Source organism: Dromaius novaehollandiae, chromosome 2, assembly GCF_036370855.1.
Source record: "Dromaius novaehollandiae isolate bDroNov1 chromosome 2, bDroNov1.hap1, whole genome shotgun sequence".
NCBI lineage: Eukaryota > Metazoa > Chordata > Aves > Casuariiformes > Dromaiidae > Dromaius > Dromaius novaehollandiae.
In genome coordinates, this window is record NC_088099.1 from 137,084,864 (window position 1) to 137,109,280 (window position 24,417).

At 37.9% G+C, this 24,417-nt stretch overlaps 1 protein-coding gene across 7 annotated transcripts in view; it reads left to right on the forward strand.

The window, feature by feature from the left end:
- The window catches only part of PCMTD1 (protein-L-isoaspartate (D-aspartate) O-methyltransferase domain containing 1), a 52,406-nt gene extending 45,292 nt beyond the window's left edge, over positions 1–7,114 (forward strand). For all 7 annotated transcript variants that reach the window (XM_064507555.1, XM_064507557.1, XM_064507553.1 and 4 more), the window contains one exon: positions 4,463–7,114. In XM_064507555.1, coding sequence (XP_064363625.1) covers positions 4,463–4,833 — 371 coding nt within the window. In that variant the 3' untranslated portion in view covers positions 4,834–7,114. The remainder of the gene's footprint in view (positions 1–4,462) is intronic.
- The last annotated feature ends 17,303 nt before the right edge of the window (positions 7,115–24,417 follow it).

Sequence of the window (24,417 nt, forward strand, 5' to 3'; positions counted from 1 at the left end):
TTTCTGACTGTCTCCTAGAGAAAAATATTTCTTCCTTTCCCCTGAAATGGAAGGAGCAGATCTAAACTGCAGCTGTAGTATTGTAACATGTTAACAGCTGAGTGCGCTTGTCTCTGCAACTGATATGATGATGCTTAGCTGTTTTAGGGTTTGCTTTGTTGTTGCAGTAGTCTGAGTTGAGTTAATAAAGGATAGAATGTCTCTGAAAATGCATCTATTGCCAAGATGTTAAGATAGCACGATAAGGAAAGATCAAAGGAAGGAGCAGACATGAGATGGTCTGTCTGGACAGCTAGGGTTAGGAGTAGGATAATATATGGGGCTTTGGTAACATCTAAACTAGAAAGTGATAGCTTTTTCTCTTCTGTTCTTATGTTCTGCTTTAGCATGCAACTCGATGGGAAGGAATTCCTGTCCTCTTTGTGGTCTTTCTCCCTCCATGTGCACTTCTAAAATGCAAAATGGGTATAAATACTTCAAGAGTCCAGAAAGTCATATCAGGTTGCATAGCATGTAACTGGCTATTGGTGATCTGGTTATTAATTTTGAGGGTATATGTGAGCTCGTGAAGGATTGTTGCTTTATTGTAGTTCCACTTGCTTTTTTTTGAAGTGTAGATGATCTTTTCCCTTATGTAATCAGTTATTTGCAGAAATAATTCATTTTTGTAGCTTTAACACTTGCTTTTTTGGGACCTCAGAAGTTATTTTTCTTAAAACTGATTTTTTTTCTAACATAAACTTTTTTCCTCTGTTCTTTGTTGTAGACTTATTCCGTAATAGATAAGATGTATCATGGCTAACAATGAAAAACAGAGGTGGCTTATCAAACTGAATGTTTGTTCTTACTATGATTCTGTACAGTTTAATTCCCTGTAAGATACAGGAGGATTTTCAAGTGTTCTGTTACCAGTCTTGAATGTTCATAGTACAGATGAAACCAGTGCAGACCAGTAACATTCAGAACTGAATTCTAGTACAATAAAGCTGTGTCCTATGTGTAACTTTAACATAGTAATTTAAAAATAACTAACTCTTTAGTGAGAAGGGGAAGAGGTAAGTAGCACACAAAAGTGCTGCAAAGTTATTACTATTAAAAAAAAAAAATCTTCAGGGCATTGAAGTTTCACTGTAAAATGAAATCAGTAAGGTATGCTGCTTTTCACTGCTCAAGTTGACTACAGCTTTTCTGTAAATTAAAAAAAAGTGACCTTGAAGCTCAAGAAATTAGTCCTAGCCAATTTCTCTTTTATAATACAATTCACACCTGTGTAAAGTATCTCAAATGTCCAAAGTAGTCTAGTAAATGTTACCCTCCTGTAAACTTTAAGCCAGAAATTGCAGATGTCATTGCTGATGTAAACATGGACAATATTAAGGATGGATTGAATGTCTTCTGATATGCATGTAATGTAGTATACTTACAATAGTTATAAGTGTTACATGTACATAGGGTTTAATAAAATATCTGTGAGCCAGTCATTCTCGAAGTAGAATCTTTTTCTCATGGAAGGCTGCAGAGGTGTTGCTAAAGGATCATTTTACAAGCTTAATTATTGGTCAGGACACAGTTCACTGCTGCTAGACAATTGGAAAAAAAGTGCTTATTAGACATCCAAATATTGCACAATGACCCCCCCCCCCTTTTTTTTGAGTACTTGAAGGAACTAGGGTAGATTAACAGTAAAATGCATCCAAATTTTCATATTATGTAAATGGTTTAATAGGGGGTATTCAACACTAGATTGGTTACACCTGTGTGGCATATTGCAAGCAAGGGCAAGCTCTGTGGGCATACTGGAAGCCATGCAAAAAAGGTCAGGCAGCACTAGCACTGATAAAGTAAATATTCTGCTTTGCAACAGAGCTTACATTTAGCAGTATGCAAATAGAATAGCTTAAAGCATGGGAAGTAAATTTGCATTAACCCATAAGGTACTGTGTATACTAAAAATTCTGTCTGGTTGTTCCCTAGTACATCCTGACTCACTGATAAATCACAATGGTAGATTCTAATAGCGTCTAAATTTCATTTTAATGTAATCTTAAAGGACAAAAAATGCAACTTCCTAGGTTCTGCTAAGTTTTATTAAACTTCTTGAAGTTTGTCTAGCCTCAAAGGTAACTCGATAATGATTCTCAAACATCAAGTAATTTTAAGAATATCACTGATAAAAGGAAAATGAGTTGTATTTCTTGCCCAGTTCTTATCATACCAATGATGATTTATTGAAATGAGGGCTTGACATTAACTGGTAATCCTACCCAGTTTACTTACTAACGAGTGACAAGAGCATAAGCAAGTGCTGACAATGTATCAAGGTAGCTTTGCAGGAATTTTATGCTTTCAGTGTTTTGTAGTTTTTTGTGGTGGCACTTCTAACTTTCTTCATGTGATCTTCCTCCTACTAAAATAGTTTTTCTTTCAATTTAGGATAATGTTAACATATTGTCTCAAATAACCTATACTTACTAGGGTGGAGGAGGAAGAGCAGTGAGTGCTTGGTTTGAATCACTTTGCAACTGTTGGTTACAAAATAGTCACTGCTCTTGAATATGCTTTCCTATTGATTAGGACAAGTGTCCAGAACTCCAATTTCCACCCTTTCTGGTGAGAAGAGAGAGTTTTCAGCTGTCCTATCTGTAATACTAATCATTTGCTAATAAATAGCTAAGTAAATTTGTAAAGAACTATCAAAGAGTTCTTAAAGTATATATTCCTTTTTTTGTGTGTATACATATATACATATATATATATATATATGTATGTATGTCTGAAGACTTCTAAAAGCTCATTTTCTTTATGCTACCTCTTTGTGTGCCTGAGATGCTGAACAGAAATACAGGAGCTTTAGGTCTTGACTTACGTAGTATCAATTGTTTGGCAGTTCTTAATTTTAGCTTATGATCTGAGATTTAATGTAATCATAGTGCTGTGCAACTTTCCTTAATTGCATTCATATCTGAAGAACTGGTTATGGATTATTTCTAATTACTCATACTTTGAGGACTTTTCTTTGTCTTGAAATCTTTTAAATGTTGAAATCAAATAGGATATAATCAATCATAACTAGCACTAAAAATAAAATGTCTAATTTTGTACGTTTAGCATTATAGGTGTTTTGTGTTGTCTTACAGGTTAAGAAAGATGAGCTTGAACAGCATGCCTTGTTTCAAAGCTTTTTCCACCTTTTGAAGGAAATAGTTTGTCTGTCTTCTGACTTTGAAGTCTTTCTTATTTCTCTGTATGGAATGAATGCCAGTTAATTTACTTTAACTTCTAAACGTCTTATGCTTTGTGCTTGCATTTACTGTGATTGGCATAGAATCTGTGATTGTGGCCTGCTTAGCATGATTTTACAAAAGAGTGCTGAAAATGGTCAAATAGGGTTTGTTCGTAGCTTTGGGGTTGTTTTTATAATAAACAAGTGAAGTTTGGATTTTTTTCAGTTGGCATTAGCTGAAATCGGTGTTGCTAGAACTGGAATGTGTCAGTCATAAATATCCTTTGTCTTAAGTTTGAGTAGCTAATATGTAACTGAAGTCAATGTGTGAAGTGAGGTTTAGTTATAAATATATTGTTTTTAAGCTTAATGCAATATTGGAAGTGTATTCATCTAAATTATTTCTTCACTAGATTCTCCTTTTGGTAGTCCCCATGAATTTTATGTTGCTTTGTATAGGAATGAAAATGAGAATCAAGAGAGTTGAATAGGCTGCAGGGTTGTCTCTATTTATTTATTTATTTATTTTATTACCTAGTGCAGGTTGTGCACCAGCCCAGCAACACTTAGAATCATCACTTGCCTTTCTGTCATTGGAAAATACGTGGCTTTTTGCTTGTTGCTACTCTTTTTGCTCTGGACTTCAGCAGTTTTGGTTCATTTTCTGCTGCAAGGTTATGGATGACTTGACCTGCTTGGACAGCTGCCAAGCTGGCATGACTCTCCTTTAGCAGTTGGGGCCAGTAGGAGAAAGGCACCTGTGCAGACCAATGTGGCATAGTGGGCAAATTCTTTCCCAGCTGCAGAATCTTAGAACAGTACCAGAAGCAGGTCTCAAGACTTTCCAGATGTTGAAAGGTGACATTATTTGGTGTATGCTTTCTTGAATACTTTAATAATCTTTCCATGCTTTCAACTTTTATTTCATATATGTCAAAAGACACCTTAATTTCTAGGACTCTATTTTCTGTAAAAGATTAATGATATTCCAGAAGACATCTTCAGCTCAAATTTGAGTTCTTTAAGTATGTCTGTTGAATAAGATAAGTCTTTCAGTAGTGAATGTGCTACAAGGTTTCTCAGGAGCTCTCTATCTCCCCTTGTTTTATTTGCGTATTGTACCATGTGCTAAAATTTCAATTGCTCTTAAACGTTAGTCTTAATGTCTTGCAGCTAGTTTTTCTTAGAGAGAAATTTCATTTAGAAAGAAAATATAACTTGTTCTCTCTTTAATTTTAGCTCCATGTGCTGTTAGGAATCTCCAGGACCTGGCACGAATCTATATCAGACGCACCCTTAGAAACTTCATAAATGAGGAGATGAAAGCCAAGGGTATTGCTCAGAAGGCTCCTCCAAAACGAAAACGCAGGAGATGTCGTAGACGCAGGATTAACACCTATGTATTTGTTGGCAATCAGCTCATTCCTCAGCCTCTAGATAGTGAAGATGATGAAAAGATGGAAGATGATAACAAAGAGGAAGAAGATAAAGATCACAGTGAGGCCTTGAAGCCAGAAGAGCCTCCTCGAAATCTGCTGAGAGAGAAAATTATGAGTCTACCATTACCTGAATCTTTAAAAGCATACTTGACCTATTACAGAGAGAAATAACTTGTTTTAAGTAGAAATAATGCCTACTGATAGTTCCTTTATTCTTGAAAATGTAGCATTTATTAAGAAATAGATGGACAAATTATTATTAGTCTTTCATCAAGACTGAAGTACAGTGATAAATTGTAACTTATTTCTATCTTGTCTTTGCTACAAGGAAGACTTGCATTCAACAGTAGAATCCCTTTTTAAAAATCTATTTTTCTTTAAATTTTGAAAATGCTGTTTTAACTCTGATAGAAATATATATATTCCATTATGCAGCACTAATCAATATTTTGCATGGTAAGTCTTTTTTGATCCCTAACAGATTTGTATTGATAAAAGGGTGAGTGAAATTTTATATATGCTAAATAATTGTTAAACATGTGCATCTGACTTGAGCAATTTGTCTGTATTTATTCTTAGGGGAACACTTTAAACATGCAGATGCTTATCTTCAGATATCAGAATTGAACCCTTTTCAAAGTTTATTTTACTATGGCTTTGTTGCAATCATTATTACTATGTTGGTATAGGTGTATTCCAACAACACAAGTGCAATAACTGTATACAGACACTGAATGAGCTGGCTTTAATGAAACATGAAAATACAAGTTCTGACATGTCAAATGGCCCTGCTACTTCTGCATTTATCTTTTGCCAAAAGATCTCGAGAAAAGTAACAGCTTCTCTCAGAGCCTTAAAGAAACATCATATTGAATATAAAACAAAACAATGCTTACTTCAGCTCTGCTTATTTAACTCCATTGTACACTTTGAGTATTTCTAATTAGAGGCACTTCCTCATTTCCAGGAAGTTTAGAACAGTACATCTTGTTTATTTCTAAAGCTCACAGCATTGAGACACAATGTTTGGTAGTAAAGATTGTAATTTAGATTTCAATCATCTATATTTACTGCTTTTAAGTAGAGGTAGAATTTAGATAACGTTTAGTTTGTATTGTTTATTGGGATAGCTATAATAGTAGAAGTTAGGATTAATTCAGCAAATGCACTTTAGTAAGTGGATTTTATACTTAACATGCATCTCCAAGAAGATAGACTTGTGCTAGCCTGTATTTTGTTTCTGAACATGGCTCTTAGCACAAAAAATATTTATAAAACCATATGCATCTTTTGGAAACCTAAGAGTAGCGGTGCAACTGTGGGGACTCACAAGAGTGCTGATTTAAATATTTTTATCATTTTCCTCTCTATTTGGTGGAGTTACTTGCAGTTCTTTTTAGCTTTGCTTTTACCATCTTATTTCTTCATTCTCTATTGTAACATAATTACAAGGGAAATGTTGTTAAGAACTTGGCATGATATGCATTAGAAGCCATGATCATTGGCAACACCTGCCTGTTGAACCCAGTGGAAAACATTCCCCTTGAAGAAATATTTTGCGCAATACACTTATAATACTGATGTCATTTTTCTAGTGTAGTAATAAAATGGTAAAGCAAAATAATCATATCTTTCTTCATCAGTTAAGTTTCCTAGTCCAGATGTTTATAATCATGCAATATTCATGTGGTCTAACAGTCCGATATTCACTTTTAAAATGTGAGCATTTTGTTACATCTGAGAAGAAAGATAGTACATAATCCCATGATACTGACTTTTCAGTGTGCATTTCATGCTATAGTCATTGGTTTTTAAGATACATCATAGTAAGTGGAACTTCATGAAGGCCTGTTGTACCAGCATGTGGAGTTACTTTCTGCAATATATTTTCAGTATAAGTAACAAAACTATTTGAAATAAGTATTCTGACTTTATTTTAAAAGCAGGAAAAACTAATAAGAAATAGTTTCCAAAATAATGGTACTAATAAAGTAATTGTGATGCTTCAGCTGTAAGAACTGAACTTTTTTTTTTTAATGGATTATTTTAGATGGAGTTTAAATGATCTGAAGTTTGAGATGTTTTGTCTCTCCTCCTTTCTTGGAATCTACATCCATAAGCTCAAGAATATGAGATTACTAAATATTACTTATATACTCTAAGGACTTTATACAGGATGCTTTTGGAGAATAACTTTCTGCATTTTTTCACTCCTGTATACTTGGAAAAATGGACAACGGATGATTTGTCATGATTATTCAGTATGTATTTTTTTGAGTCACTGAAAGAGAATGTGTTTTTTTCTGTGTTTTATATGTGGATTTATTTTACACTCTTGAATTTATATTTACATAAATAAAAAGGTAGAAATGCAGAATGAATTAAAACCTAATTTTTGCCATCTCTGATGATGATGGGGACATTGTTGCAATAAAATGAATTTTTGGTGGTTTCTGCTTGCTTTAATTTCTGTTTCCGTATTAGTATTTTCTCTCACATGGAAATTCAGTTTTCAGTTTGTTCGTAGTTAGTTCAGTAGCTTCTTAATAAATGCTATTATTGAATCTCAGAAATAAAGACGAACAGTAATATAACCTCTTGCTCAATTTTGAATTTGTGCAAAGGCCTGAAAAGATTAAGTATTATTCATGACACAGGGAAACTATTTCGAGCCCAGCACTATTTTTGAAATACTAATGTGAAATACTAGTTTCTTCTGCAGAGCCTGGTCCTTATTAAGATACATACAGTGTTTTTATTTTTTTTTTTTTGAGATTGTTTTAACCCTAAACAGAGAAATTATCTGGGTTGAAATAAGTAATTAAGATTTTGATGCAAGAATAGCAAGGGTGGGCAAATAGCAAGTCACTTTTCCTCTTGAAGCTCGCTCTTGAGGCCTTGCTTTGTTAGCAGTTAGGGATAGAAGAAAAATACAGTGCAGATAGACTAAGCTGACTGCAATTCTGTAATTGTACTCAACATAAGCAAGGATGAGATGAACTGCATTTTTTTTTTTTTTCTAATCCTGTGGGCCAGAGGATGACTCAAGACCAGTGCAATCTCTTAGAAAACCTGGAGGTTTTTAAGCACATGTTGTCCAGGAAAAACTGAACAACAGCCATCCCAAAAATCTGGGAAACAGTTACGATGGAAATCACTGGGAGTCAAACACCTGAATGTCTTTGTTCAGCTGGGCACTGGCTCTCTTGTTTAAGTGTTTACTGCTTAGTATTCTCTTCAAAGAAAAAAAGAGTCTATACAGGTGCAGCTTTTTGTCTAAACATACTTTTTCTTTTTTTTTTAATGCATCTTTGCCTGTCATTTTGAAAGCAAGCAGCATGGAATTTAATCAGATGTTCTTGAAAGCTGTTCTAATGTGTGCTGTATTCTTCCTAGAGATCCTCGGAGCACCTTAATGAGGTAATAATTATTTTGACAATGGTTGTCTCATATGTGTGAGGCTCTTCCATAAACTTGTTTTGACAAGGTCATTGGACTGTTTTATTAGATCCGTAAATCCTAAAGTCCATCTATTTCTTGATGTCCTTTCAGCAAAATTAGCTTTTTTATTTTTATGAGATCCATTTTGGCTTGGGTGCCTCTTTTGCTTCTGTGTAGCTTTACAGTGTAAGTGTCAACTTCATGAATTACTCTGTTCAAGTAAAGTTGGCTTGTTTAGCAACAGGCTTGCACCATGTTTATAATCTATGTAAACAAGAATCTAGCACTGTTTTATCAATGCTTTTTAACAGAATGATGGCAACCTCTGTTTGGAGTCTCTGATTGTCATCCCTTGTATCCTAGGATGCTTTTCAAAGAGGCTTACCAGGGGAGCTAGGGGAATGTCTGTCTGCCTGTTAAGTCTCTATCCTCTGCTGTAGTGGGCTATCAGTCTATATAATTCTTTGTTAGGACTTCTGCCAGTTGCTTCAGTGCTGGAGAGAAGCAACAGCGCAACACAAAACACTGAATTGTTTCCTGACCCTCTTCCTTTCTGCATGCACAAGCTACCAGGATGATCATAGGGTGGAAGGAGCAGGGACAGAAAGGAGCAAAAATGTATCAACCTGTGTTAAATGTTTTTATTTTTTTCCTTGATATGAGTATTTGCCAACTTGCTAGCTTCTTCCTCCTAAGTGAAAATTAATTTATTAGGGTTTCCTGTTTTAGTACAATACAAAACTGTGCTAATACTACTGTACTGCTTGTTTGACTACCCTGCTTCAAACACTTTTAGTATACAAGGATGATCTCCATAAATTGAGAAATGGTCCTTGCAGGCAATAGGCCAATGATTTTTCTTTGCTGTTTGTACCCTTTGTGAGTCTTCTTTCAGAGATATCCTTTTGAGTTCTTGCATCAGTATATTCTGTTAGAACAGGTTTCTGTGTACTTTTGATTTTTGGCTGAATGTCTAATGGCTTCTATTAGTGTCAGGTTTGATCTTTCTAAAAATCAGGTCCCTTAAATGAGGAAACAAGTTTAGAAACTCTACTTTAGACTCCCACTTCTCAAAATGTGTTGATGGATTTCAGACTTTGATTATGAATTTATCTGAAGTCTCTAAATAAAATTATCCGTAGCTCTTGTGTGGTAAACAGTTGTATCTCAGGAATATGACAACCCCTCTAACTGTCCTAACAGTGGGGAGGTTTTTACTCTATAACTTCTAATATAAACCAGCATGACCAAAGCTGTCATTTTTACTGAAGCTTTCACCTAATTTCTCATCAAGAAATGGAGACTTGCTGATCTCTACTTCCTAGAATGTGGTAAGTGATTTTCTCTTTGAAAGGTATGCTCAAAATTTTGTATATGGGCAAAGAGGAAGCATACCCATGTGGTATAAAGTAAAGCCAAGCATTTATTATTAGTATAATGGAAATCTTTACAATCTAATTGAAGAATCATTAGGCTAGATCTAACTGTTACAGAAAAGGGGTTAGAGTACTTACACGGAAAAAAAAAATTGCAGTAGTAGTAATAATAAATTGTAACACACAGCTTGGTTTTTTATCCCTTCTCTTGGAGTTATGCACACCCTTCCTTTGCTCTTCTGGGTCTTTTAAAGTCCTTAGTTTTAGACTGCTGGAGAAGATAATGCTATAAATTGCATCTGGAATCCTTCAGTGGGAGGGATATGCTGGTGATATTGCTGGTTTCTTCCTGCTTCTGAAAATCCACTTGGGGTCATTTGTATATGCTTGCTAACACTTTTATGCCTTTTTCTTTCTTCATTGGTCTACTGCCCTATGTTACATCTGAATTTTCTGTATATGGTTTGCGTTTACTTATGTTAGGTTGGTTTATTCTCTTTGTTACCCCTATAACTAGTTTTGTGCAGCTGTAGGTCTGCATTTTTTTTTTTTAACTGACCCTGTGCATGTTAGTTATAACTGTGGGGTCTCCAGAGCCCAGCCTGTCCCCCATCTCTTTTGGTCCCCCACCTGTACTCCTCTGTGCCACATTCTGTCTCACCTCAGGTCCTCTGCTATCTTACCAGGCCTGTTTTTCTGTGTGCTACATCATTGTGTTAGAATCATAAATATCTCATTCTACATAGAATAACTGCTATCTGTGTACAACTATGGTTGTACCAGATAAACAGAAGTAAAACAAATTAGCCATAGATGCCTGGTCAATTAGAGAAACTGCTGTCACAGATCAACCGAGCTTTTTTTTTTTTTAAAAAAAAAAAAAAAAAAAAAAAAAGCTACAGGCAGATCAAGGAAAGTTCAGACAGAGCAAGTCTGATGAGCTTTAGTGCTGAGGCCTTGCAAAGTCAATACAAAGCTTATGACCTGTTACTAGTTATGGCAATACTGCATTACAGAGCTACATGGTTACAATATTGGAAACAAAGCTTCATATCTTTTTGTAGTTGTATAGCAAAATTATCAAAAAGTAATTTTTAGCATTGGAACAGGAGCATGGATAAAGGTCAAGTAAGAAATTTCCATAGGTATGAGTGACACTGGTAAAGAATAGCAGTAGGTCAGTTTATATTTCTGAAAGACTTAGCAAGAATTTTTGATTCCTGTTTCAAGATCTTTAATTGCCGCTGGTTTCCAGGTGTGACTGTCAATCTGCTTACCTCAGATTGAAAGCAAATTTTGCTCAGTAAATGTTTTAATGACTTCAATATCTGCTTTTATAAACTTATATCAGTTTTTGTCCTGGCCTTCCCTTTATTTCTTTCCTTACTAAATGGTACACGGAATCTGTGTTTTGTGCTGTTTGCTCTTTGCTCTAAATCTAACATTCTGCTATACTGGCTTTCAGTAGTCTGTTAATAGTAGTGACTGTTTTTTGGATCAACTTCTATAAAACTAAGTCTGTATTTATAATACTTCATTTGCTTCAGTTTGTGGTTGTCTTTCAAAATTCAGGTGGGCTGTTTTTTCTGTAGAAGTCAAAGTTATACATCCCTAAAAACACCTTAACCTTGAAGATGAATTATATCAAAAACGCTGTGCATAATAAATGGCACCACGAGAGGGCAGTATTGCCTTGCAGGAACTCTAAAGATTACATGCTGACACAACTGGTAGAAGAGGTGATAAAATAATAATAAAAAGTCTTGCATCCACATTGAGAGTTACTAATGAAATATTTCATTGCTGAGTCACTTGCTTAGGTATATATCTGAAAGATACATAATCTTACTTTGCTAAGTAAGTATTATGACTTCCAAATACTAAGAACAAGTTACTTCTCTGAAATTTCTGTTTCAGGAGACGTGGTATAATCGTTTTCTTTTGAGGTGTGTTTTAATGTAATTTGAGACCTTTCTAGAGCTGCTGATGTGGTTACAGCTTTCCACTCATGCAGGTTTAGTGTACTATACCATAGAAGGGTATGTGAAGGCTGTATTAACTGTGTATTTAGTTTTTCAGCTATTAGACTTCTTAAATTGCCCAAGTTTTTCTGGGTTTCATACCAAGGCTTACTTGAGATCACCTGAGATGACTGGACATTTGAGCATGTGCAAAAAGCACAGTGATATAGAAAGCTATCTGTCGTGAATGGTATAATAACTACCTGTGCGTGGCTCACACCAACCTGTATAACTGCACTAGCAGGCTGCTGCTGTGCATGTTGTACCTAGCTGCCGCTTTTCTCCTGCTTTGGAGAACTGTGTCTGGCAGGTGTGTTTCTCTGTCACCTGTGACTACTTACGTGTGGCTGTGAGCTGGCAGACATGTAGCTGTCCTGAAGCAAATATGCATTAAATGTGATGTGTGCGGTGCTAAAGCCCAGCCACAGCTTGGCGACGTTTTGCCGAGAAAGAGGCACCCCTGAGGGGAAATGCCCTGAATCACCATTTGCTTCTCTGCTGCGAAGGGCTCCAACACAAGTCTTGTCCTTCTCCTTTTTTGCTAGATATGCCACAAAGGGATCCCACTCCTCCCTTCAGTGTTTGCAGCAGCAGCTAGCCTACCCCTCCAAAACTCCGGGTTATGCAAAGTGGGTACTTTTGCAGTCCGGAGAGTTTACTGTCTCTGGCAATTGCTAGTTTACTTTTGAAAATAGGGCAAAGTATGAGGAAGTGGCTAAAGAAGTGAGTGTCTTATTTAAAGCATGAGACAAACAGATCTGTGGCACTGCTGCCATAGTGTGATCTCAGCTTCTCTAATGATGCCAGTGCTGCAATGAGTATTAGCAACAATCTTACTTGCATGCAGTTTCAACTTCTCTTGAAAAACAAATCTGTTTTCTCAACTAGTGTGATAGCAGGGAGAAGTTTGAAAATATGAATGCTAAAAGCTCAAAGACCAGAATGAGATTTTACCATATGTCTCTAAGATGTGGGTGCAAAGGTTTGCAGGTACTAATAATATATAATAATACATATCAAATAACCTATGGTGCAACTAAATAGCTTTCAGACCAGAGTTTGTACATACTGAGGCAAAAGGAGGCAACAGGAACCATTTCCTTAGGAAACCCTCTAAGGTTTCATTCTACAGCCCCTTTTCTCTGCTCATAGCAGTCTCCCTAAAATAAAAATTGTGTGAATATGTTCTAGAGAGCCCTAGAAAGATCATCATCCTAAGTCACTGCACCCAGTGACTTGGTTTCCAATAGCCAGAACTTGGGATTTGGGATTTCCTTTAACCCTTACTGAATCTTTTTAATATGACATATATCTGCATAATCTTATCTCACTTTCAGAAATCAGATTTAAAAGTTCATCAGACTCTTCGAAGCACAAAAATATATCTCATTAATCTTTTGTGGAAAGGAGGAAACTGACATTTTTTGGAGATTGACAGTGGTGTGATCCTAACCTGATGATACATTTTGCTATAATTTTTTTTAGCTCTAAGCATCGTTCCTGCTGTTACTGCTATTCAAACTATTACACAATTTGGACTCAACCCCAATATGACTGTGTAACAAAAACTAAGTACTCTTTTTCATTTTGCAGACCCCAACATCTATTTTTCTGTAGTAGGAGTAGTGATCTTTGTGGGACACATTCAGTTCTCTGACAAGCAAATAACCTTGATTTTTTTTTTTTTTTTATCTGTCACTTATCCTTTACCTTCTATCTAATCCATGGATTCCTAGTTGTCACTAATTGCAAACTACTAACTGTATAAAATGCTGTGAGGAGAATGTCAGCTTATCACAGATAAAACTTCGAATTTTGGTGGATACTGGTGCTTCTTTCCTAGAGGCTGCATATGCTCCCTCACGCCCTCCACCTTGTAAGTCTTGGACACTGAGGGAGTTTTAAGAAAAGAATAATTATCAAACAGTCACAATCTTAAACTATAGACCAAATAACCCCATACCACCACCACTGTGTCAATGAAACACAATATTGCTTGCCTCTTGCACCAGGTTACTGCACTACTAAACAGACTTTACTGTTTACCCCTTTTAACTAACCTATGTTCCTAAAAAGTCCCTAAAACTAACTTATTCCTGGTTTATGATAATGCCAGCAGCCAGTGAAAATGAAATTCTGAGCACAAAATTCATGAAAGCACCAAGGGCAGATAGGTATTTGGCTCATAATGAAATACAAAAGGAATCAGAAACTTCTATCCATCAAGGCAGGATAGGATTTCCCATCAGCCAATGACATTACATATAACATATATGTTATATGTAAAAGAGGTACTTTCTAAAAAATCCTGGATATCTTAGTCTTTGCAAGAGGGTCTTATTTCCATTTGCTGCTAAATATAGAATTCATCTTTTCAAAAGTATCTGTGAAAACAAAGTGAATTAAAACGTCTGTGACTTGTGTTTTCTTTCAATATATTCTGAAATGATGTTGTCAGTGTGTCTTCATCTCAAATGTTTACCAAAAACATTTCGTAAATTGTTTTTTTACTGAATTTCATGTCTATTAATTTTATATCTTTTAATTATAAGGCAGGAGTAAAGATCTCAAACCTACATGTCAAAAAATTCTTTTTGGAGGGGCAGTGTTTTTAAGCGTTTTTGATTCGAGGTAAAGCTAATGCCACATCAGTGTGGTTCGTGCAGTGCATCGATAATTACAGATTGGCCTAGCTGAAAGGATCTGATAAGAGGTCTTAAGACTTGCCATAGGGCAAATCTTACGGGTTGTGGAGTGTTTCCTGAATTTTATTTGAAAACTGGTAGAGAAAAAAAGCACTCAGTTGGCATTTGGCTGTTAAAATCTATTTTGTGAAGTCCAAATTAAAGTAATTTCATGCATATTTTAGAGCAGGAATAAAAAGTGCAAATGATAGGTAAGGCCTGACAAAATCAAAATTTGTGGACCTATCATGAACAGCTTATGAACAACATCCTCTCAGTCCAATAACTTAAAACATAGCAGATAATTGCATAAATCTAATCCAGAGTGTGGTATACACTTGGACTTTAGTATTATAGGACAAACTACTTCTGAACATTTCATTGGTGAATACTGCTGGAAATAATTAAGCCTCTGCAGAAAAGATTTTCCTGTGAATATGAACCTCAAATACCTACCCAATTCATTGTTCTTAATGTTTTATGACATGACTACATACTAAAGCCTCAAGTATTTAATTTGACAGACCACTAGACAGAAGTACATTAAAAAAGAAGTCCTCAGACAATCAAAATAAGGAAATTGTGTTATTCTTTTTCTTATAGTAAAAGGTATATTAATGTAACCTCAAAGAATAGATTATCACAAAGGCCAGTAAACTCAATTTAGGCTTCCAAAGTAATCTTAAATTTGCTACCTGGAGTGTTTGCACCACAGTAGGATATAACAAAGGAGTGAAATAATTGTACGCAACAATGAGCATTGCCATTCACCTAGTACCTTGCTTATCACAAATAAGTAGGTACAAGCAAAAAAAGGGCTTTTCCTTTAAAAAAGCCATAACCGATAAGCTTGACTGTAAAATGATTTTTCATAAATCATGTTCACTGGGAAATCCTGTAAACTGGCTGCAAAGTTAGCCTGAAGAAGACATTGTTTAAATCTCTTAAGTGAAACTTACTATAGAATGCATTGTAACTGTGAACATTAAACAATATATCCAGCTCAGGATATCCCAGCAGAATTTCTTTAGGGCAGGCAGCTTTTCATGATCAAATAATTTTAAATCATCTTTACTAATTCAATTAAAGCCAAATTCCAGCGTCAGTGAACAGGCACTTCCAGTAGGCACATCCCACTAGGGGCAACTGAAGTTAAATGAGATGACTACTGTCCTTGATGGTTACTAGTAGAAAAAGACAAGGAGTAGTGTTTTTCAGAGTCTCCCCAAAAGTTCACTTCCGTGCATTTCTAAATAGATTTAATGTCCTAGATGCCTAAATTACAGTACTTCTCTGCAGTGTTTAAACATTGCAACACTAAGTAGAGTAATGTGTAAATTCTTTAAAAAACATAGGTAATCACAGCAATCCTAAACTGAAGGGACTTGTAAATCATATAGGCAAAAGTCCAGAAAAAGAGTTCAAATGTCTAGCTGACACCTCAGGGACCTCAGATGAAAGTGTATCAGTCTACAGCTTCTCAATTGCTACTCCTGATTCCAACCTGCCTGCTCTGCGATTTTATATAGTTGGGCAGCTTAGCTGCCGCCTAAGCCCCAGCAAGAATCACAGAGCAGGTTGTCCCCTGTTCAGTTTGTCCATAAAGCTCAAAACAATTCTGCTGGATTGGGCCCCAGAGAAAGCTCGGAGGATGTGAACGACGCTACTCCAGAAGGGAGGAGATACTGATGCAAACGCTTCTTCAAAACCAGGGAGACAAAGCTTTTGAATGAAAGTTCCCCTATGGCACATAAAAGATCTAATTTCTGAGTTGGGCCAAGTTATGAAAGTGAATCACAGCCATCTTTTCCTCTCTTAGGCTTCAATATTTCTGGCTGGTTGACTAAATTAGCTCCCAAATCACAATGCTGGCTGTCATGAAGCCTGTGCTGAGGTACTTTACTTGGCTGCTATTGGGAGTACTTCTCTCAGATGTGTGGCTTCCACAAAATGGCAACGTACTACCTCTCTTTTATGTATTTAACTCTTTTGAAAAAAAATTTAACATGGTCTTAGCACCACAGAGCAAAAGGTATAATTGCTTGCATGTGCTTTATCTTAGGTTCATATGTCTGTCTGTCTTTTTTTCAAAGATGGCTTGTGCAAGTCAATTGCTTTGAATGATGCAGCTTTGCTTTGCTGTTAAGTTGTTTGGAGATTCCAGAATCAATAAAAAAGAGGGAGAAATGACACTATAAGAAGTTTTTGGTCACAAACAACAATAGTAAAGACACCAAGTACTCTTCTCTGACAATTTCTAAAGCTCTGAGCAGAATTCAGTTCTGTGTCAAAGCAATTTCCTAATTAGTACTTGGGGATACTGCTAAGAACAGACAATAAAATCATTACAGAAAATAGCTGAACAATATGCTTCTCACTGGATTATCCTCTGACAACTTGCAGTCTACTCAGGAATAACAGTACTTGGTACTGAGAAAAGGATGAAATCCTGGCTTCATTCAACTCAATAGGGTAAATACAAGATTTCACTCATAAAAAATTTCCTATAATCTCTGAAGTGTTTCTAATAGAAGACAAAGAAGAGATGAGGTGTATGAGAAAGGAATTCAGTATGCAAGTAGAATATAACCAGTCACATGTCACATTAGGTTTTACATTTTCTTTTTCCTTAAATAATTTTGTTCAAAATTTAAAGTGAGGCCTTTTCTATACCAGTTTGAAATATATAACATGGAGCATTCATAAGAGGATGTAGGGATTGTTATCAGATGATGCAGAAGGTGACAAGGAGGAAAGTTGGAAGATGACAGGGAACTGCGTATAACAAGCATTGAGGGTGGACTTGGCTTGCTCTTGTGGTAAGGAAGGGTGAGAGGTAGTGGGACTAATCAACAGCCATGAAAGAGAATATGAAAGTGGTGGTGTTAACATTGCAGCAAAGACAAGAAAGCTGCTGATTTGTACTCTGCCATGAGAAGCTCCTGAGATTTTGTAAGCTTCCAAAGCCCAGACAGGGACCCTTTGGCTCTGCTAGACTGTTGGTGGGCTGCAATTGTGCACCCTTGTTTGACTTCTGACCTAATTTAACCAGAAAGTACATTATTCTAATTAAATCTTCCAAGTCTGCCTGAATATGTCAAAATGATGGCGGCAAGAAAATTTCATGAAGAAACTTATGACATTTAACTGATTAAAGTCCTTAGGCCTATTGGGTCTAAATCCTTGCTGTGCAGAGTGGATTGGTCTCATTCACATCAACATCTCTAGGTTCTGCAAAGTAGATTTTTATCCAACTCTCATTTTCAGGGTCCAATCTAAAATGTATATTAGCCCCCCCCCCAAAAAAAAGAATAAACAATAGAATATATGTGATACGCACTTGCATTTCTGTCCTTGATCAGAGTGTGTTTGAAACTCCTCTTTGTCTTTTGAGAGGGCTAACTATTGAGCTGCAGATTATTCTGTGTTGTAGAGGGAAGAAAATATGACTTTCTCAGTCTCTTCACTTGAAATTATTCTCATTTTCATGGAATAATTCAATTAGTGTTAAGTCAGAGACACAACTAGCAAATATGTATTTTTGGTGGGTAGGATCCTCTCTGGGGAGAGAGGAGACTTGAATTTCAGCTTCCAATCCAGTGAGTGTTTAAATAATTTATACTGAGCACACTCATCATCTTGGGAAGAGAAGGAATGGGAGCCAGAACAAGCCAGGTAAGTTTTCTGTTTTAAAGTAGGAGGAAGGGTAATGGAAAAAGGGATGAGCTGTTAACCTTAGTTCCAAGCTGGGGGAAGGCATATGGAGATGGAGGGGAAAGTGGTGGGAACCCAGCAGGGCAGGGGCAGAACAGAGCCTGGAAAAACAGATGGTTTTGTCCCAGAAATAGGTAGCAGATATACAGAGGTCAGGAAAATAGTGGGGCTCTGGCTGCTCCGGAGGAGGAAATGGGGTGAACTCACTGGCAGCCACAGGGCACTGATTTGGGCTCCTTCCTATCCTTCTGCTCCTGCTGCTTGCAGGGCCTGGCCAGCCCCAGTCCGGCCAGGTGAGCCATGACCACCCTTGTCTTTCATACCCACCCTATGTTTCCTTCCACAGAAAGGTCTGAAGGGGACCTGGAAAACATTAGAAAACTGCTTCTGTAATTACTGAGCTACCGAAGAAAGAAAGGGCTGATGCTGGCACATTTTTTTTCATGAGAAAGGAGCAGCACAAGCATCTATCAGGTCAGTGTCAGGGCTTTCAGTCTCGATGATGATAAATGGCAGAAATGAACGAGGCACCCTGTTCCCAAAGCAGTGTGAAGTTTCAGACTCACCTTTCTGTCTCACTTGTTCTTCAGCACTGCCTTGAGCTGTCTGCTCTTCCCGGCCTTGGTGGTTCCCCATCCTTGCCAGCTCCCACAAACCTGGCTGCCTGAGCCCAGCCTCCGTTTCAAAGCCTCGCAGAAGCAAGGAGATGACAAGTGCTTAATGCAGGCTATTACATATACTTCTAAGTTTGTGGTTAAACAAGGGACTGACTGGAGGAGAGGGAGATGGCTGCTGTGGAGTGGCACTTTGATATCGGGCTGAATGGGAGACTGTGAACAGATATTATAGACCCTCTACACTGTGATCCATGGGAGTGACGTGGATTTCCTCTAAAGATTCCCTTTTACTTTCAACAAAATGCAAAGCTGAAAACAAAGACCTTGTTCCCAAAATTTTCTTCTTAAAACTTTCAATTGCTCACTGGCAATGGGAACATTTAGAGTCTATAAGCAACATGCCCAAAAGTTAAGTGCTGCAATGCTAAAATTGTGACATCTAAGCCCCTTAGTGGATCTGGTCATAAATCTCCAATTTTGCCAATTGATCCAAGCAAACAGCCTTTCTTAGTAACAGGAACTCAGGAAACCAGGGGGGAATTGGAGGGAATTGGAGGGTTGTTATTCACATCCTCCAAATGTGCTTTGTGACACTGAAATCCTTCAGCAAATACCTTTACTCCACTGTAAGAAACACTTCATTATTAAAATGTTGCCCTACACAGCTGCTGGGGATTATTTTCCACAGATGCTGGTGCTGGACAAACCAAGTCAGGGACCTGCTTTGCTCCTAGGTTCTTCTTACTGAGAATGAGCTAGGAAACATGGCAATGAAAGACAGACGGGGAGCAAGAACAAAAGAGAGGGAGTTTGCCTGCCCAGGCTGCAGAGGATTTGATTTGGCTTTTTTGCTCTCTGTCTAGATAGTTTCTTGCTGTTCACGTCCTGAGATTGCTATTATCTCTGCTGAGCTTTGAAAGTGGATGGCATTTGGCAGCACTCCTTTTGCATGAGACAAGACGGTTTGGCATCAGCAACATTTATGTTGGCCTGTTCCCTCGCATGCATGCATGTGCCTGATTTGCACACCTTGCCCTTTAGGGGAGAAGGTCTCTTCCTGCCTCTGTCTCCCGTTTCCCTCTGAAATGTCTCAGCGCCCACCAGGGTGCAGATACTTTCCCTGGACATTACCCAGGGCCACGAACCTGGCCTTGCTCTGCTGGGATGCAATGACTGCTTTGGGGTCAGGCCAGGCGATGCTCCCCCTTGCTCGGCTGCGAGGTGCAGACCTTCTCCACTGGGTCCTCCTGTAAGTACCGTCATACCCCTGCTCCTCGCACTGAGTCTTACAGACTGTGGGTGGGTGACTAGCCCCTGTGGGGAAGGAGTCACGCAGGTTCCTCAGCAGTCCCTCCAAGTGGCAGGGGTGGGAAGAGACCTTAAATGATGTCCCCGGGGCCATGGGGGAAGGCTGTGGAAGGGACCTGGGGGTGTCGGGGGGGCAGATGCAGTGGCCTGTTGCAGTGTCACTGAGGTGCTTGATGCTTCGTGAAGGGGAGGAAGGAAAGGGGAAATGGAGCTGAAGCTGGAGTCTGGCGAGGGGCCAGAGAGCAGCTGAAAGGAGTTTCTGCACTGGCCATGGAGAAGGGGGGTGTTATGTGAGGTACAGAGGTGAACCCACCGGGGTGGGGGGTGGGTGGTCATGGGTGGTGGGGCTGGTGTGAACCTGCAGGCAGTGGTAGAAATCCCAGGGGAAACTGAGCAGCTGAGGGGGGTGACTGCTCCAGGGTGACTGGAGGGGATGCCTGGTTTTGGGAGAGTGCTGGGGGAGGGTCAGACCTGGCTGACTGCATGCACAGGAAGAGTTTGAGCTGCAAGGAGAGCTGGGGGCCAGGGGGGAGGTGGGAAACTGGCTCAAACATTGAAATGTTTGCATTTCTGGGAATATTGAAACTAGACCTGCAGCAGCTCCAAAAAGCCTACAGCTAGCAGGATCTCCGAGTGGAATGAATGTCGACACCAGGACAGAAAATTATCAACTTAAATGAGGAGTTCCCTTCTCCCATCCAATGTCTGTACATCACATGGCGCTCAGGTGTCCTAGATGAATATAAAAGCTGCTGGATACTGTAGTAGTACAAATAGTAGAAAATGTCTTCAAACATGCATAACTTGAATAGTATTGTTGGATGGCAGGTTGGAGGCCACACGATGAGACTGCCTGGGTGGATGACTGATGTGCATTTGTAGGTTTGGGCTTTGCTGGTTCTCCTTGCACCTGAGCCAGGATGACTTTTTGTCTGGTCATGGGATGAAGACTCCCACGCTATAGTTTTTGAAGCAAACTTCACTGCCTGGAGAGTAATGGCAGATGTTTTTCAGCTTGATTGCCCCTACTGTTGTTTAGTTAAGGTTCCCACACGTAATTTTCTTCTCCTTATGATTGTGTATGAGATGGGGCATCATGGAAATGTTTGTTTTGTAGGAGTGTAAAATGATCAAGTAACACTAAATAGTAGTTGCAGCAATGGGATTATCAGTGGTTGTCATTTCACAGTATGAGTTTGTAAGTGATTAAGTTTTTGAGGCTGCTACCTCCCTGTGAATTGTTTAAAATCAAAATTAGTTCTATTATAACTGATTAAGACTGCTGTGGACACACTCCGTTTACCTGTCCAATGTTGTGTCCATGAATGTGATGATGTGACAGAGGAGTCATGTTAGTTTACCTTTAGAAAAGAGCTACTAGCGCGTTAAGAACTTTGTAACCCTTGCTTTTGCCTTAATAGCTTCGATGGCAACCTGCCTGCAGCTTTTTTTTGGAATCTGGGAAGCAAGTGGCAGTTTATTAAATGGGTCAGCAATGGATGCCTGAAAATTAAAGGGGAATGAAAAAACTTTGGGTTGGATTTGATCACAACTGAATCAATCTCAAGTACAGTATATTACCTGAAGCTGCTAAGTGGCAAGTTTTATAGCCACAACACTGTATGTTCCTTCAAAATCTCTTTCTTGAAACTCAGATCAATAAAAATTTCATCCTAGCTCACTCATTTATTTCTCCTAAAGAAGAAAAGAGCAATTCACAATTACAGCACCTACCCACAGCTGATCGCTGGGGCTTTATTTAAGAAATTGAATTGCTTGTGTTGCTTATATTGAAATTAAATGTTGAATTACAACAGCCTTGTCAAAAACATTGCTATTATTGTTCGTGCTGTTAGAGGCACTAATCACGCATGAAGGGCCCATGTGTCTCAAGCCTGTTGCGCAGTCCATGCACCAAAGAATTTACAGTCTAAGGCTGGACCTTCCCAGCTCCTCAGCATGGGAGCCCCTTCTGTGGGAGATGGTGAGGTCCTACAGGAACACTACATAAATGCTCCCTGTTCCTCAAATGGAGCGACTTTCCGAGTTAGCCAGGGACCTGCTGAGATGCTGCCAAAAGGCGAAAGAAATGTGCAAAAATGTAGTAGAGGGCGTAGAAGAACACAGGAAAGATCTTATTATAGATTGCATAGAAGGGAGCGAGTGAAGCGTCTGAAGAGAAAACCACTGAAATATCCCTTTTCCTTAATGGATGTGTTTTGCAATTTTGGTTTTTTTGGAGAAGATGTTACTTGCCAAAAAGTTTTTTAAGGCTATTAGTTTTCAAGTCTAATGCAGTTACACATCAAAAGTTCTGTCATCTAAAAGAGCATCAATTCCATCCAGGCTGCTGCACGTGGGATATCTACCATTCCTTCATAGCTGATCTTGGTGTCTAATAACCATGACTGTTAGATAGCTTTCACAAGAGGGAGTGTGGTGTTATCTTGTTAATCTTTTTTCTTTGGTGCATTAGAATTAATCAGTGTTTTGCATAGCACTAATATGGGATCTTAAATAAGAGTTAAAGAGAAGGTACTGCACAGAAGCTGGAATATAAATATAAATTAAATGAAAGCCTCTGGGCATTAAGAGATTTATTTTAAAGTATTTAAATTAATTTAATGGTTCCAAAGGTCTGCAATATATTATAAACAATACCTTGAACTCCCACAATGTACCGCTTTTCAAGCATTTGATTTGAAAAAAGATAGAAATGATAAAAAAAGTTGTGCTCAGGAACAAATCTGCTTACTTACCATAAGGAAAAAAATTACCCAGCATTACAAATGTACCCACAAGAACACTAATGAAAGGTTTGTATGCATTTAATTGGTCCTGTTTATCTTCCTTTATTAATTTAATCTATAACCTTATTCTGTCAAAATATACAAAGCTACTGCTGCTTAAATGTAAGGCAAATAAGCTAAATGCAGAACTAGATGTACTTGAAATCCTATCCTGTATCTTAATTATTAACCAGGTTATAAATGCATGTGATGCACCATTAAAGTCCCTCAAAAAGTATGAATTCCCTTGTCAGCCTGAAGGATGGAAAACAGCACTTGTTGTACTTCTTGAAATGGATCAGACCATTGGAAGATTAAAAAAATTCTCATAAAGAATATTTTAGATGCAAAGCTACTGCTTACTAACAGAGTCTAACATTATCTAAACTATTTCAATCGAATGCTTTTTATATTATTAGCAGATGAATATGTTGCGCAATTCTCTGGTAAATTGCATGGGCCTCCACATAAAATATGAACAACACTTGGATAAAAAGTTGAATAAATAGGTGCACTATTTGGTTGCCATTTGAATATAGATGCTGATTTCTCAGACATAAATTTCAAATACTTATTTAAAAGTTTGGTTTTTTTTGATTTAGGATTCCTTTCATTTATTTTATGATACCCTTCTTTACTTGAAATGTGTCAAGTCTACATTTTCTCTGTTTATGACAGTTTATTGATTGGTGTAGACAAGAACAGTTTACTTATTCCTGTGAAGAAATCAGGCAAACTGTAAAAAGAATAAGGTTGGTCAAAAGACACTTTTCCATCTTAAAGAAATTATTTCTGCTATGTCAAGGACAAAATAGGATTTTGCTTGAGATTTGGCAGTTCTCACTCCATCTGTTAACCTGTGTGCTCTTTTGGATATAAAGAAGTTCATTTCTCCTGAGTGGGAACGGTGATCAAATGCCGCTTTTGTTTTTCATGCCTGGCTGTTTTCTGCATGATATGCCTAAAGCTCTAATCTAGTGGGCTTACTCTTTTATTTTGTATTTTTTGATACTCCAAGCTGGAAACTGCCTTTCAGTGTGGACATAATAGAATTTTTTTGCAAGATGTTTATGAAAGCATTCAGTTGTAGAAATGCTGTGCGTGTGGAGCTGACTCAGCCGCTGGTTTTCTGAATAAGGAGTCTGTATTCTTCATCTGTCCCGCTCCACCTGGTGTCTTGTCAAACCTGCCACTCACTGATTGCCATTTGAGAAGAATATTTTGTAGTGTATTAATGATGTCTAATCATGAATTTCCAGTATCTGTGCAATCTCTTGTCACAACTGGTCTGAATTGTCTTTAGAGACAAAGCAAGCAGGGACTGTGTCTATCCAGCCTAAAGTCTTTTGCACTGCAGTTTGCTATGAACATTTCTGTTTTCTCACCTCTCCAAATCAAAAGGAAGAAGCAAAGAAGAAAGCAGAAGTTTATAGTAAGGGTGCTAGATAGTCAGGTTTGAAGTCTTTTAGAGAGGCTGAAGGATGTTTGGCTTCCAAACATTTTTTAGATGGGGAATGCTAACAAGAGGGGCAAACTCTTGGTCTTTAAACCTATATTTTGATGTATGGTATTATGTGGCTGCACAAATTTGCTTTGATACTAAGAGTGTCCTGGACTGTGGGACGGGTTGTCAGATACATCTCAGGAGAAGCAGGGCATGTTGGCAAATACACACAGAACCCAGTCATGTTTATGCTTAAAACTTATGTATGTATCTGCATACATCTTTATAGTCCTCAGCAATATAATTTGACAGATGGAAAGTTTGCTCCCCACAATCCCTCGCACATTTCTAAGGCGTTCTG